This window comes from Cydia amplana, chromosome 19 (assembly GCF_948474715.1).
Source record: "Cydia amplana chromosome 19, ilCydAmpl1.1, whole genome shotgun sequence".
Taxonomy (NCBI): Eukaryota; Metazoa; Arthropoda; class Insecta; order Lepidoptera; family Tortricidae; genus Cydia; species Cydia amplana.
The window spans coordinates 8052532-8068147 of NC_086087.1; the positions used below are offsets into that span (position 1 = coordinate 8052532).

At 41.1% G+C, this 15616-nt stretch overlaps 1 protein-coding gene across 3 annotated transcripts in view; it reads right to left on the reverse strand.

Annotated features, from left to right (window-relative positions):
- Positions 1-15616, reverse strand: part of LOC134656887 (rabphilin-3A) — a 66764-nt gene that overhangs the window by 34281 nt on the left and 16867 nt on the right. For 2 of the 3 annotated variants that reach the window (XM_063512427.1, XM_063512426.1), the window contains exons 1-2: positions 8054-8162; positions 4751-4895 (exon numbers count right to left, since the gene is read on the reverse strand). In XM_063512427.1, coding sequence (XP_063368497.1) covers positions 4751-4895; positions 8054-8105 — 197 coding nt within the window. In that variant the 5' untranslated portion in view covers positions 8106-8162. Of the gene's footprint in view, positions 1-4750; positions 4896-8053; positions 8163-8903; positions 9050-15616 lie in introns of those variants that run through there. The other variant, XM_063512428.1, reaches the window with a different exon arrangement.

Genomic DNA, 15616 nt, shown 5'->3' on the forward strand with positions numbered 1-15616 from the left:
TTGTTGTGCTACGCTTCGTAGCACTTCGTAGCCCGTAGCAACATTGTAGCAAAACCCGTTTATGTTTTTAAACGCTTTTACATGACGTACTATAATAAAACTATACACAGCTTTCAAAAGAAAGATATATGGGGCATTATCTATGAAAAGGGACCTTATTGTCGATGGCGCTTACGCCGCACAGCGTCGCGCGGCATTGTATTTATATCGGAGCATCGTTAATAATGCCGTAAGCGCCATCGACAATGAGGTCCCTTTTCATAGATAACGTCACATATAACCACTCAATCACATAATAAAAACCGGAAAAGAGTCGGACTCGCCCACCGAGGGTTCCGTACAAATTTATTTTTTATAGTATTTGTTGTTATAGCGGCAACAGAAATACATCATCTGTGAAAATTTCAACTGTCTGGCTATCACGGTTCATGAGATACAGCCTATGGTGACAGACAGACGGACGTTGAGTCTTAGTAATAGGGTCCCGTTTTTACCCTTTGGGGTACGGAATGTATTATTTCCATTGAACTTCAACATGCGGATATGAAATAATATTTATTTAAAACAGAATATCGTCAGGTGACAAGCAAAAATCACTAATTACTATAAAATATTTAAACAAAAATTAACCTTCTTTTCGTACTCTAATATGGTTCACTATGGCTATGAACTTCTGGTGGTACTTAGTGACTTGCTTGTCACCTGACGATATATTATATTCCGGGAAAACGCGGATTAAGTTGCAGTTTGAAGTTTATTATAATGTTTATTAATTTTATATTAAAATTAATCTTAGTACGTTCGTCTCGTACCAAAACATCCATTTTAGTTATTAACATACAGATTAATCTTTAGTTAGATATAAATACCAAGCGAAGACCCGCACTGCCGCTCCGTTATAGGCGGAGGTGGCACTCGTTGGGTTTTTAGACGGTAGTAGGCCCTCGCCCTTTAGTCCGTCATACCCGTCTTGCTCCCCTCGAGACGGGATGCGTAAAAGCATTTTCCCAACGTAAAAAAAAGGCTTAAGTAATAAATATTAGCCAAGATCGAGTTTCGGTAACCAGAGATCGTTAATTATTAATTAAACTACCGGCGTACAGTTAACAACGACTATGGCGACGATGGCTTATACCTACTAATTGCTAAGTGGCACTTAGTTACAACAACGACAGGTCAATATTAGAGACTGCAAATTATGTGACATGTTGCTAAATTTAGCAAAACTAGAACCAATTTTTGAAGTGAAAACTTCTTTAGCGGCGCTGGGCACTTTTTGAGGTGGGAAAAAAATTAAAAACTCGAGACAGCGTAAGGCGATCACGTGACCGTAAGATTTAGATGGCCACTCATTTAGATGGCATTAAATCAATAAAAAAGGTTCTAATCTTGTACGGGCTGAAATACGAGGATCTCACAGTTACATTCTAACTTTATATCGCTCAAATATAATTCAATAAAGCTACATCTTGATGAAATCGCTAATTAATAAAAGTGAACTCTAGTACTGGTGAATAAAACAAAATATCATGACCAAATATATTTAGATGCGAGGTCTGCAAGGTAACTTTACAATTTCTATTCGAATTTTAAACAATTAACGCTACAAATTTGAATTTCGAATTTTAAACAAGGTCACTGACCAGCAATTTCGGAACTAAAGTTTTTCAATAGAAAGGAGGATGGGTCAATTATACATAGTGCTGCAGACATTTTGGACTAGTCATTGAGTTTTCACTTCTGTCGGCACTCCCGGAGTGCAACCCGTTTTTTTTTATAGAATCGATATGATGGCAGCAAATATATTCCCCTTTACCCGTACCATGAGTCACGGACAGTGTCAAAACGCTAACGTCTACGTAATTCACTTTCCATACATCTCGCTCGCACTAATATGCGAGTACGAGCGAGATGCATAGAAAGTAAGTTACGTTCTGGTGGTACCCACACTTGTCTTATTAAGGGTCGGAAGGGGTTACTCGGCATTTAAAATACTAACTTTTTGAAATATTTGATTGCTGGGTTTCAGTTTCCGGTTTTCTACAATCAATAACTCTTTGCGTTTTCATTCACTTGTCTTTGGTTCAACGTAATTGTTACCGCCTTGAATAAGAGCTTCTGGCTGAGAGTAGATAGGTTCCGTTTTAAGCAGCTTACATTTTACTGTGTTTTGCTTTATTTCGTACCGTAAAACGGGGTGAATAGGGACAAAACTGACATTCAAACCTCGATAAAATTGTATTTTTACATGTGGCAAACAGATTTTCATACATATTAAAATTAAATGTTCCGGTCATTTGTATTTTAGTTTTTTTTATGATTTTGTGTAGTTCCATTTCATAACCTTGAAGATAAACACGAAATAGTAGGAAATCCCAGCTCACCCCGTAGTTAAGGTGAGGTGGGATTTCCTACTAAGGTGAGTTTTGAAAATTCTTTGATCGACACTTTGGGATTATGAACATTATAATAGCTTGATTTGTTATTAGAATATATAATTTACGTAGCAGTAGCTTATAAAAACTAACTCACCCCTCCGTCATCCCTTCTCTCCCCATTCATGACCCAACTGCCCTCGCAATCCCTACTCCCCCATTTTACGGTATATGTAGTTCAAACTCACACTAGGTATATAGCTGGTATGTGCTTTAACCGCCCTCAAATCGCTATGACTGTGAGAAAAATTTTTTTTTCTAATTTTGGTTCTTTCTACAAAATGACATTAAAAATAGTCAGTATCAGAATTTTCGTGTGATTCTTCAGAATATAGACAATATACTTCGTTCTGTGCAGATCATTATGCGCACCTTGTCCGCTTTGCTTCTTTTGCTGGCACAACCGTAAAACAACGTATTATGTAAGTAGCTTGCAGCAATGTTATTGTTTCATTTCTCCGCGGCAATATGAAAGGGTAAAATATTGCAGTATAAACATTACGAGTAATGCAACATTTAATAAAAATACCTATTACATTTTTATTGTAGCCCGGAGTTTAGGTCTTAATTTCCTTTTGTTTATAAGATAGACAATACAATGTTAACACAAAGTAGGAACAGAAAAAATCTGGCCTTCATGTTTTTGAAGTGAAAACTTCTTTAGCGGCGCTGTGCACTTTTTGAGATGGGGAAAAAATGTTAATTTCAAGACAGCGTAAGACAATCACGTGACCGTAAGATTTAGATGGCCACTCATTTAGATGGCATTTAAATCAATAAAGAAAACTTCAATGACATTACATGAAAAACTGTTATATGTAAATATGTCATTGAGTTTTTCTTTATTGATTTAAATGCCATCTAGTGAGTTTCGCTCTAACTGGTATTAATATAACTCGAGTACTAACAGTGATGTGCTTAGGGGTTTCAAGTAATTAACGCTAACGCTAGACGGCGTTAACCTCAATTATACAAAGTGCATTTTGCACTAGTCATTGAGTTTTCACTTCTGCCGGCACTCCCTGAGCGCAACCCGTTGTTTTTTTTGTCAAGAAATTGCTATGCGTACTTAATGGAGCGGTGTGGCAATAAAGTAGACTTATTAGGTCGGAAATGTAATAACGTTTAATTTTAATAAAATCTAAGCTGTAGCAGGCCTAATAAGTATTACCTTAGAGTCTGTTTAAGTGCCTACATTTTTACGAAATTACGATCTTACTTTCACGTTCGAGTAGAAATTTAATATGTACAGTCAGCAGCAGAAGTTGCTAAGCGGGCGAGGTGTTCAAAAGTACATTGACACGCTCTTACTTCTCTTAACAATAAAGTCGCGTCAAGATCAGTTTGGACACCTGGCCCGCTAAGCAACTTCTGCTGCTGACTGTACCTAAAACTAGAAGTGTATTTGTCAATTTCCTTGATAAATACAGCAGCGGCAATAACGACGCCGTAATGGCTCCTCTACACGATGGGCCAACGCCGGCCACTCCAAGGGACGCATTTATGCGTTAGAGGGAGCAAGTGATATTGCTTGGCTGCGTCCCTTGGAGTGGCCGGCGTTGGCCCATCGTGTAGAGGAGCCATAACAATAATCACAGCTGCCGTCGAACAGCCGTCGAAACCGAACGTCACGTTTAAAGTGATGTTTGTTCTATGTCAATAACCACGTCCATTACAATACCCGCAAGTGACATTGAACCACGCGTTGATCCACTCGAACGCACGTCAATCGTTTGCAGAGCTCGGTTTACTCCAGAATGAACCAGCCCTATTTACATATTTAGCTATTTAGCGAAGTATATTTGGTCGTATCTATCTGTGTAACTGTAACATAATCTATTTGGGTTTACTCAGGTGCTGGCTGCTTATGCCTGCGCCGCAATATGTAACTTTTCAGACTACCGTAAAATGCGCCTTATTTTGTAGGGTTAGGGCACAGAATAACTAATAGTACTACCGTGTTAGGGCAAGCTGCGGTACCTAAGAGGCGCGCTGTTTTTCCACTAAAGTTCCCGGTGTGGAGCCTGATGCACCTCATCATTTGGCCGGTTACGGCCACGGCGACTGGGTTTGGACTAGTTATTGAGAGCGACGATCGTGAGCTCTCAGGTGGCTGCCGTAGCCATGTTTGCCGTGAATGTACGACCGCACTCACCGCAGGTCAGCACCCCTCCGACAAAATTGTAGTTGATGACCGCAGGTGGTCGGGCCTTTTAACTCGTCACGCTTTTGCGTCGAGTTCCACTCGCCTCTGCATGTTCTTCGAAGGCTTGACTTTTGTGCTCACTGTACTAAGGGTTTTGATAGGGTCTTACCTGTGGACATTAGTGTCGATGACGCACTTAGGACAAGCTGAATGCCGGCATATGGAGCAGGTGCGTAAGGGAGACAGGAGGCGCGCCGTTTCCCCGCATACGAGGCATGTTCGCGGTGCTGGGCCTTGCGCTGACCGTCGCATTCCTGGCGACAAAGTGTTTGAGTTGAGTGTTTTTTTTTATAAATTATTAGGTAGTAACGTCTATTTAAACATTCAACGTTTCATCGGTCATGGTCGCAGACAACTAAAATGTCCTAATATTTTGTTAGGATTTTAGGTGCACTTTACCAGTTTAGTTTGTATTTTCAGCGGGTGACATTTTGTGTGGCCGCATTTTTATTCTACTTTTTACTTTTTGTACCTTTAGTGTCTAAATTTACCTATAGTCCTGTTGTATTCTCTTAATTTACAAAAATACATACTGAACCTGGTAAAATAGGTATTTTAAATAGGTCGCAAATACCTAAACAAAGCCAGCCATACCATTGTAATATCTAACAAGATACAACGTAAATTGCCGGAAAGCATACGTAAAAGAGAAAAATTGCGGCGTCCTCCCGTCCTTCATTCTTTGTATCATTAATAAAAGTCTTTCAAGAAACAATTTAAGGAAGTAAGTATACCTACCTATATAAATATTCCTACGCCCATACATTCTTCATTCGGCATGGGAACGATGGTATCACGAGATATCATGTAAGTACATAGTACAGTTTTAGGCAAATAAATATGCGAATGGCAAAATTACAAGAAACATTACTGCTAGTTATGTCGCTTAGCTGTAACTTATTCTTCTGAATAGGGCTCTCGTACCGCAATAGCAACGGTTTTCCCGTAGGGCCCGCTGTCACCTGGTTTAAGTGGCACTTGAATGAAATAGTGATGCCATTGTAATAATCGCTATGTTACGGCGGGAAGACAGCTCCGAAATTGTTTTAACTGTATTTAGTTGGCTTTATAATTGAAGGGATGTTTACAAAAACAACATAACTGCTTAGAGCGGTTGATACTTTTTTAAGAACATTGTTAATCGTTTCAGGTGTCAACCAGTGTAGGCAGTTATGTTGTTTTTGTAAACATCCCTTCAATTATTTAATAGTAGTTTATGCAACAGTGATATAATAAGGGTTCTTAAAATTCAAGGGTCGAAGTTACAAAACGAGACGTAGTCGAGTTTTGTAAAAAAAGACCCGAGAATTTTAAGAACCAATTATGAGCTGTTGCATACATTACTTTTTCTATGACAGCTGCAGCAAAAAAAAAGAGTTATTATTAAAAAAAAAGAGTTATTATTTAAAAAAATTGAGTTATTATTTAAAAAAAAAAGAGTTATTATTGTAAATGAAAACATACCTCTTTCAATCAAGATGATCGGAACTTGTATCTTTAAAAAAAATAAAGCAGTTGTATTATACTCATAAGATGACTGCTAGCAGTCATCTTATGAGCCTATAGACAAATCATTCAAATGACATTGCTTTAGATATCACTGTCAGTCATTTAATTGACACATTTAAGTGCTGGAGTAGAAAAACATCTTTTGAAGTTTTCAAAGCAATTCCAAATGCAAACAATAGGGATGTTGAAAATTTTTTGGAACTGGTTTCATTTTGTAGATAGACACGTAATAATTACAGAAAATATTAAAAAAATATATTCATTAATTTTGAATAAAAAAACATGTATAATAAGTTTCGTGTTTAAATTTCGCGCCTAAACGCTCCAAACTGTTACGTGACCTTGATGACGTAACGGCGTTTTAAACAAACTGCTGTCAGTAATTTTTTTAAATTCTTTATATGGCAACTGACAATTTTTTTAAAGCCTTAACACACTACCGCATCGGACAGCGACTTCTTTCTCGCTCTAACTTATAGCTGCGTCCTTAACGCACCACCTTACACACTATCGATTCGTGCGCCGCACCGCACCAAGATCGCGTTTCGGTACGCTAATCTGTAGACACTTAGGCAGGTTTTATAACTTGTCTTTGGTGATTCCACTGTGATTACGTCACGCGCTCCGATTGGCGTTTGCAGTCACGTGATACTGATACTGGGCATTATTTTAAATACTTTTGATTATTTTTAATTAATTTATTACTTATTACGCATATTTACACTTGCAAAATATGATTTTCCGCGTTCTAATATTCCCTGCTATGGTAAAAACATAACATATTATATATTCGCGATTCATGTCAACATCCCTATTGCAGGTATTAAAATGCTTCCTTCAAAGAAAAGAAAATATAGCGATTAAAGTAATTAATGTGCCTCGTAATAGGTATAAAGTGCAAGACTTAACAAACTTAACTCGTTCAAACTTAACCGCTAGAGATTACAGTACGAAGTTGAGAATAAACTTGTTTCTTTCAATGTGATAGTTTGATAGTCCATCCGCCTTATTTATTCAAGATTTAAATAGATTTTCTTAAGAGTTACATATATTTAAGAGAACTTAAGAGTTTTTATAGCGATATACTAAGTAAAGTAGGTAAGTATTTTTGATCAGGAGTTGTAGGCGTCTATTAGGCTATGAATAACGGCTTAGCCAGTGTTAAAAAGTAGGTTCGCGTTATATCATAGGGTGTCTGAAATAAAAGCAGCGCTCTTTCGATAGGAATAAGTAAACTTCAAGTTCTCCCACATTCTGAGTTTGTCGAATCACAGCTTAGATTGCCTCCCGCTCCACCGCAGTCTCGCTAAGGGACGCTCCGCTTCGTGCTGCGATCTATGCCGTACAATGCCATAAATTACACTTAGGTATACTTTCCCTAAGTACCTTCTAGTCGTGTAACCAGTCGTCCGATCCGTCGCGCCTCCGCCTCGTCCACTTTCCCTGCATGTCACATGACGGCAGCGACCGTCTTCCCGCTCTGCTGCTGTCAGGGGAAACTCGCGACGTGCTGCGCTCCATCCTGTACGAAGAATTGAATAGATACAGCGTAAGTACCTTCAAGTCGCGCGACCAGTCGTCCGACTCGTCGCGCCTCGACCTCATCCACTTTCTCTGCCCTTCGCGCGACAGCTGCAATAGCTCCTACTCTGTCGCTGTCAGGGGCGGCTCGCTTCACGCCGCGCTCCATCCAGTACGAAGAATTAGATAGATAGATATAGCACAAGTACCTTCAAGTCGCGCGACCAGTCGTCCGACTCGTCGCGCCTCGACCTCATCCACTTTCTCTGCCCTTCGCACGACAGCTGCAATAGCTCCTACTCTGTCGCTGTCAGGGGCGGCTCGCTTCACGCCGCGCTCCATCCAGTACGAAGAATTAGATAGATAGATACAGCATAAGAACCTTCAAGTCGCGCGACCAGTCGTCCAACTCGTCGGGCCTCGACCTCGTCCATTTCCTCTGCCCTTCGCACGACAGCTGCTATAGCTTCCCGTTCTGTCGCTGTGAGAGGCGGCTCACTTCGTGTTGCGCTCGATCCCGTGCCAAGATATAGATAGATACAGCATAAGTACCTTCAAGTCGCGCGACCAGTCGACCGACTCGTCGTGCCTTCACCTCGTCTACTTTCTCTGCCCGTCGCACGACAGCTGCCATAGCTTCCCGCTCTGTCGCTGTGAGGGGAGGCTCACTTCGTGTTGCGCTCGATCCCGTGCCAAGATATAGATAGATACAGCATAAGTACCTTCAAGTCGCGAGACCAGTCGTCCAACTCGTCGTGCCTCCACCTCGTCTACTTTCTCTGCCCGTCGCACGACAGCTGCTATAGCTTCCCGTTCTGTCGCTGTGAGAGGCGGCTAACTTCGTGTTGCGCTCGATCCCGTGCCAAGATATAGATAGATACAGCATAAGTACCTTCAAGTCGCGCGACCAGTCGACCGACTCGTCGTGCCTTCACCTCGTCTACTTTCTCTGCCCGTCGCACGACGGCCGCAATAGCTTCCCGCTCTGTCGCTGTGAGGGGAGGCTCGCTTCGTGTTGCGCTCGATCCCGTGCCAAGATATAGATAGATACAGCATAAGTACCTTCAAGTCGCGAGACCAGTCGTCCAACTCGTCGTGCCTCCACCTCGTCTACTTTCTCTGCCCGTCGCACGACAGCTGCTATAGCTTCCCGTTCTGTCGCTGTGAGAGGCGGCTAACTTCGTGTTGCGCTCGATCCCGTGCCAAGATATAGATAGATACAGCATAAGTACCTTCAAGTCGCGAGACCAGTCGTCCAACTCGTCGTGCCTCCACCTCGTCTACTTTCTCTGCCCGTCGCACGACGGCCGCAATAGCTTCCCGCTCTGTCGCTGTCAGGGGAGGCTCGCTTCGCGCTGCGCTCCATCCCGTGCGAAGTCTGGAATAACATTTTCTATTTAAATAAGCGCTCAACCCCTACTGTAATCTATACGTAAATAAATGTGCACGCCGAGCCGCCCGCTGCGGGCAGTCTGTGGGTCTGAACACAGACGAAGTTGCAGGCAGAAGCTAGTTACTAATTAATATAGCGTGGCACACGTCACATCATAAATAGAACAAACTAAAAGCACAAGAAGACATGTCAGGTACGTTAATATAGCATAAATTAATATAGTTGGTTTCCGCCCACTAGGTAGGCCCACATTGTTGTGTCAACTTTTGCACAAACTAAGTATTTACGCATGCTACACGCTCCATGCTCAATCTTATTTGCACAAATTCATATGCACGAGGCACATCGGCTTAATACCTACACATCACAAAGTTTTAATTAAAATAACTCCTTTTTCTGTCATAACAGTTTCTAAAAGGCAGCAAGGCTTAATGACTCACGCTAGACTGGGCCGAAGCCGGGCATGAGCTTCCGGCATGACTCACGCTAGACCAAGCCGGGCTTGAGCTTCGATTTCTATGGAAACCACCACATGATCACCGATTAGCCGTTATAGAAAATGACATGACATGTCGAACGCCTCGGCCCAGGCTCGGCCCGGTCTAGCGTGAGTCATCCCTTGCGCTGACAACCAATCTGACAACGTACCTATATCTATACCTCTAAGATACAATCAATTGCCGCGATCGTGCTCAAAAGCCACTTTGTTAAGCAGGTATATATATATAATATACCTATTTAACTATACAGACAACATTTGCAGAAGCAATGACAGACTAAATTTATTTCTATCGCTTATTTCCCGGGGTTGGTAAAAAAATTGCCCGTCGATGGCAGCTGAATTTAGGGACCATACCTTCTTACCAATCACCTATCACCTCAGACAGTAGACTATAAAATATGTTTGAAATTTACTACGATAGTTTTTTTCAATCTCATTGAACCCCAGCGGGTTAGTGATAGAGGCATAATATTTCAATCCATCGGCAGATAACACTGCAATTACGTCGGTAAGCGATATCGATTCAATGCTCAATATAAGCCGTTAGGTGCAATGTTAGCTTGGCGTTGGCGACTATCGGTGCAAATTACTCACAGGATTAAGTTAAGAGGGGGCATAAAGCCAGGAAATTAGGAAGGCACAAAAGATATGACGCGCCGTGCGAAACTTGCGACGGATAATATGACCGTCGCGTGGGTTTTTAACTTTTATCTTAATTACTGGAGAGTAGGTAAGGTACCCTGAAACCATGCTTATGTTTAAAATGCCCGACAGATTCCTCGGCTATGTTGCCGCTATTATATACTGAACTTATACTGCTATAGAATGCATGGTAACAATACTATACAATAAAAAAAAATATACCTACGTGTTTTCGTGATTTCTTTTTCTATAGAGATAACTTTAACCTTTTAAGGTTTTCATTGGAATGTTACTGTTACTCTATATCATAGGGTTAAATTGTAAGAATTCCCCGGAGATGATTCAAGGATCTTGACAGGAATTGATTGACCGCCCAATGGCTCTGACGTCACAGATATTTGACCTTCTAGTAACGCAGATTAAGTTATGAGGATAATATTTGGAGGAAAAACCTAATTACAAAACTTGTAAAACAAATTAGAGTTTCAAATTAATTTATAGACTGAAAATCAAGAAAAGAGTAGCTATACATACCTACCTACGTAATAAACACGAACTTAAGTATTCTACAATATGAAAGAAACGTATCGCGGTAAGTATTTGATGTTACCTAGTGGAAAAACATGTTTACATTTTCATTAATGTGGCTTGTATGCGGGACATTATTACTAAGTTATTATTAGTACCTAATTACTAGGTAGTAGCCACACACAGCAAATCTAATTAAGAACTGTTAAATACAAAAGTATTTAAGTTCCAAAGTTTAGTTACTAAGTCAGTTCTACATTTTCAGGAAACAGGTAATAGGTAGAGACTAGAGATAACAAGCCACAAAGGAGGGGTATTCTGAATTTAAAATCCGTATTAATATTGATATGTTACAATTGCTCGCGCTGATCTGAGCGCGTAAATGCTACAACTGTGTCATTACTGTCATTAGACATCTCGCTCGCATTTATTGGTGCAAGATGCACTGCGAATCGTGGCATGGTCGTAGGTAGGTCTTTTTGGTATTGAGCATAGTAACGCCACTTATACCGCTTATACGGTCATAGAAGGTAGCATCCTATAGAAGTGGTCTACGCGTGCCTCCGTGAGGGACAAAACATATAAATTCGACCAATCATAGCGTCGCATTGCGAAGCTATGATTGGTCGAATTTATTTGTTATGGTGGGCAACAAATGAATTCGACCAATCACGGTGGTCAATTTACGGTGGGGAATAAAACAAGATGTGAGACTGTGACAAGGACAAACAATAATAGCGCTTTCGCTGCTACTCCTACTGAAAGATACATAAGACTATCCCTTTCTGTCAGTTATCCCCACCACTCATGCCCAATCCAGTTATACTAGATTCATGTTATACGGTAGTTTTACTCCATCTTCGAGTCAATCCCGTGCCGTGATTGGTCCGTGTCTTTGAACAGAGCAATCACGGCACGGGATTCGCTCACCTCGTCCCCCCGCACCCCCGTATTTTTGGCGGCATCGGTTTCATGAAATAATTGCTCTAAACTCAGTCTAGAGGATTCCTAGTCTATGGGTATAGGTAATATCAAAACATTAACAAATCTTAAACATCAGAATTCCGCTCGTGATATTAGTAAAGTTTTAACACGGCTTTAACGAGGCAGCTTATTTGATTCCAGTTGAATCTAGTCAAGCATGATTTAATTAAGAAACTTTAAATAGAGTTCCAGACTTTAGATGCAAATTAACGAAACAATAATAACACAAACAAAACCTCCAGAAAGTCATTCAGTAGGCATACATTTTGTGACTTTTGCCATAGAGAAATAAGTACCTAAGATAAAAACCCATTTGTAAAGTTTTAAGCGAGCTTTGTGAAAACTTAATTATATTAAAATGTAAGCACAAAATTAAGTAATAAGACTAATAAGATAGTTTAAAACTTATTAGCAAAACGTTTTACCATACTCCCATACAACTTATTATTTATTAAACAAGGAAACTTATGGAGTGAGCACTCTAAGGTCTCTAAGCTTAATACTTATATCTCTATTGTTTTGGCAAAGAAGTATTACCAGGGGCCCGGCCCGTTTCTCAAAAGCTTGCAACTTGTAATACAAGGGGCCCGGCCCGTTCCTCAAAGCTTGTAACTTGTAATACAAGCGGATGTCACTTTTTGACAGCTTTTGTTAGGAAGGGACTTCCACTTGTATTACAATTTACAAGCTTTTGAGAAACAGGCCCCAGGCGTCTATTTCACCAACTTCACAATTGACACCTGACAATTTCCTGCACATTTCTGGGTCGTTAAGTAACGACAGTACATAGCGACCATGATTGTTTACTTATTAGACCAGCAATGTACGGCGATAATTGTCATAGTGGTGAAACGGGAGCCATAACCAGGTGTTAAATCAGGATATACCTAAGTAGGTACCTACTTATAATCTATTGACCGCCTTTTTGTATTCATCTTTTGCTTTAATAATAACCAACCATATAGATTAAAGTGTCAGAACCCTTTGTGTTTGAAAAGGGTATTTACAAATTAAGTCCAACAATCCCTGTAACCCCCACGCTGACTCGAAAGACATTACCCTACTTTCGTCAGTCGGTTAAGATTTTCCGGTGGCCGTGACCCTATTGCAACTGTTATAAATAGCACGGCTGTAATTAGGGTTGCCAGATCGAAGCGCTCTTATCGGGAAAAAATATCAATTTTTCGGGATTTTGGGACTTAAGTCGGAAAAAAAACATTCAAATTAAAGTAATTGTATTAAAAACAACAGACATAGAATATAAAACTAAAACTAACTACAATTAAAATAACTAAAACTAAAAATTAAAAATACCTATCAAAATTTGGTGCCCTCGGAAGGGTGCCCAATACGCAGGCAGCGTTCCCGCGCTGGATTGCGATTGCAATTCTCTGCGCGAGAAAGCTGCCCGCGCGGGGGTCGCCCGTTGCCTCCCTCAGCCGTTTCCCGAGCGCCTTGTGGAGCATCTGTGCGCCTCTGCCCCACGAACCAAGCGTCTCGACGCCAAATGCGACAAATTCGTATTGAGCGCCGAGACAGCTGTATTTGGCTACCTTTTGACGCTCCCGAGTGTCCGCCGCCGCGCCAGCACGCCTGCTGGTCGATGGGACGTAGGACGCCGCTAGCGTGTCAGCACAAGTGGCGTCCCATACCATACCGTCGTTCCGCCACTATTTGGGGCTCCAGAGCGGCGGGAACGCCGGCACTGACGAGCGCCCTTCTCAGGATGTCACTGAGGGCGGAATGGCGAGACAGGCGGCCGGCACCCGAAGAACAGGTGAGCCCGTGGTGACCGAGGCTATCTACTTCAGATCCACATGAAGCGCAGTTGTGGTCGGCAAAGACAGGCACATTAAAAACAACGATATTTTACATTACATTATTGGCACTACGTCAGCTGCTTTGCCCAAACTCGCCACGCGCGTCCCCTCCCTCGCTCGCTCGACGACAGTTCGGAACTTGAAATTATTGTTTTATAACGTGAAGCTGTTTTTCGGGACAATTTTCACTTTGTCGGGAATCGGGAACACATGCTAAAAATCGGGAGAATCCCGCCAAATCCCGACCATCTGGCAACCCTAGCTGTAATGGATTCGTTTGAACTGTTTGAAGCCTTAATGTAGGCAGATAGACGGCCTGTGAAATGCTTGATGGAGGCTGATAACGAGATGGAGGTATCTAGAAGGTTTGCGTATGTTGCCGTTACGATAATCGACAACGATTTGTCATACACACGGTAGATAAAACTGCGCAAATCGAACTGCACAGATTAATCGCTACGATTTATAGTTACGTGTGTAGCCGGCAAATTAAGGCCGCTGATGTCGGTTACCGTTCGAATTTACTCACATTCATCTTCTTCCATTAGGGTTGTGATACGGATAAAACCAGTTTTCCGTTTCAGCAGTCCGTTCAAATATTTATGTGTCCTGACTACCCGACTTGCGGGAGGAAATCCTCAGTACCTAAAACAGTATATAAGTACCTATTAGGTCTGGATTTTTAACCGACTTCCAAATCTCAAAGAAGGAGGTTATCAATTCGGTTGTATGTTTTTTTTTATTTTTTTTATTTTTATTTTTTTTTATGTTTGTTACTCCATATCTCCGTCATTACTGGACCGATTTTGAAAATTCTTTTTTTGATTGTATGTATATGCATACAGATTGGTCCCGTTTTGGTCAAAACCCAGTTCTGATGATGGGATCCATGAGGAATCGAGGGAACTCCACAAATCTTAAAGGCATACATATAGTGATTTTTATGTTTTTATCAACAAATCAAGCATATACATTCAGAAACGTGACATTTGATGAAGTGGAACTGCTGATGATGATCAGAACAGAACTCTTCAACGACGCATAGTTCACGTTTGGCGATTTGTCCTCTTCGTTATGTTTGTTAAGCAAGTTAAGTTTTTAAGCCACATTTTTGTCAAGCTCGAGTTCTGATGATGGGATCCATGAGGAATCGAGGGAACTCCTCAAATCTTAAAGGCGTGCGTATAGAGATTTTTGTATTTTCATCAGAAAATCAAGCATTTTTATTAAAAACTGTCGCATTTGATGAAATGGAACTGCTGATGATGATCAGAACAGAACTCTTCAACGACCCATAGTTCACGTTTGGCGATTTGTCCTCTTCGTTATGTTTGTTAAGCAAGTTTAGTTTTTAAGCCACATTTCTGTCAAGCTCGAGTTCTGATGATGAGATCCATAAGGAATCGAGGGAACTCCTCAAATCTTAAAGGCATACATATAGTGATTGTTGTGTTTTAATCAACAAATTAAGCATATACATTTAAAAAGTAACATTTGAGGAAGTGTAACTGCTGATGATGACCAGAACGAAACTCTTTAACGACGCATAGCTCGCGTTTGGCGATTTTTCCTTTTCGTTATGTTTGTTAAGCAAGTTAGGTTTTTAAGCCATATTTATGTCAAGCTCAAGTTCTGAACATGGGATCCATGAGAAATCGAGGGAACTCCTCAAATCTTAAAGGCACACGTATAGAATTTTCTGTATTTTCATCATAAAATAAAGCATTAACATTAAAAACTGTCGCATTTGATGAACTGGAACTGCTGATGATGATCAGAACAGAACTCTTCAACGACGCATAGTACATGTTTGGTGATTTCGAATTTCGACTTTGACTTGGACTGGGACCCGGACTCGGATCCAGATCCGGCCTCGTACCCGGATCCGGTTCGGACCCGGACCCGGACCTGGACTAGACCCGGACTCGGACACAGACCTTGACCCGGAAAACCACTATGATACCTAAACTAAACAAACTACTATGATTACCTACCATAAAATGTAGGTATAAAGTATGATGAGGCCAAACCCCTCCCGCTCAAACCCCCGTACACCGCACCGCATGCGCCGTTAAG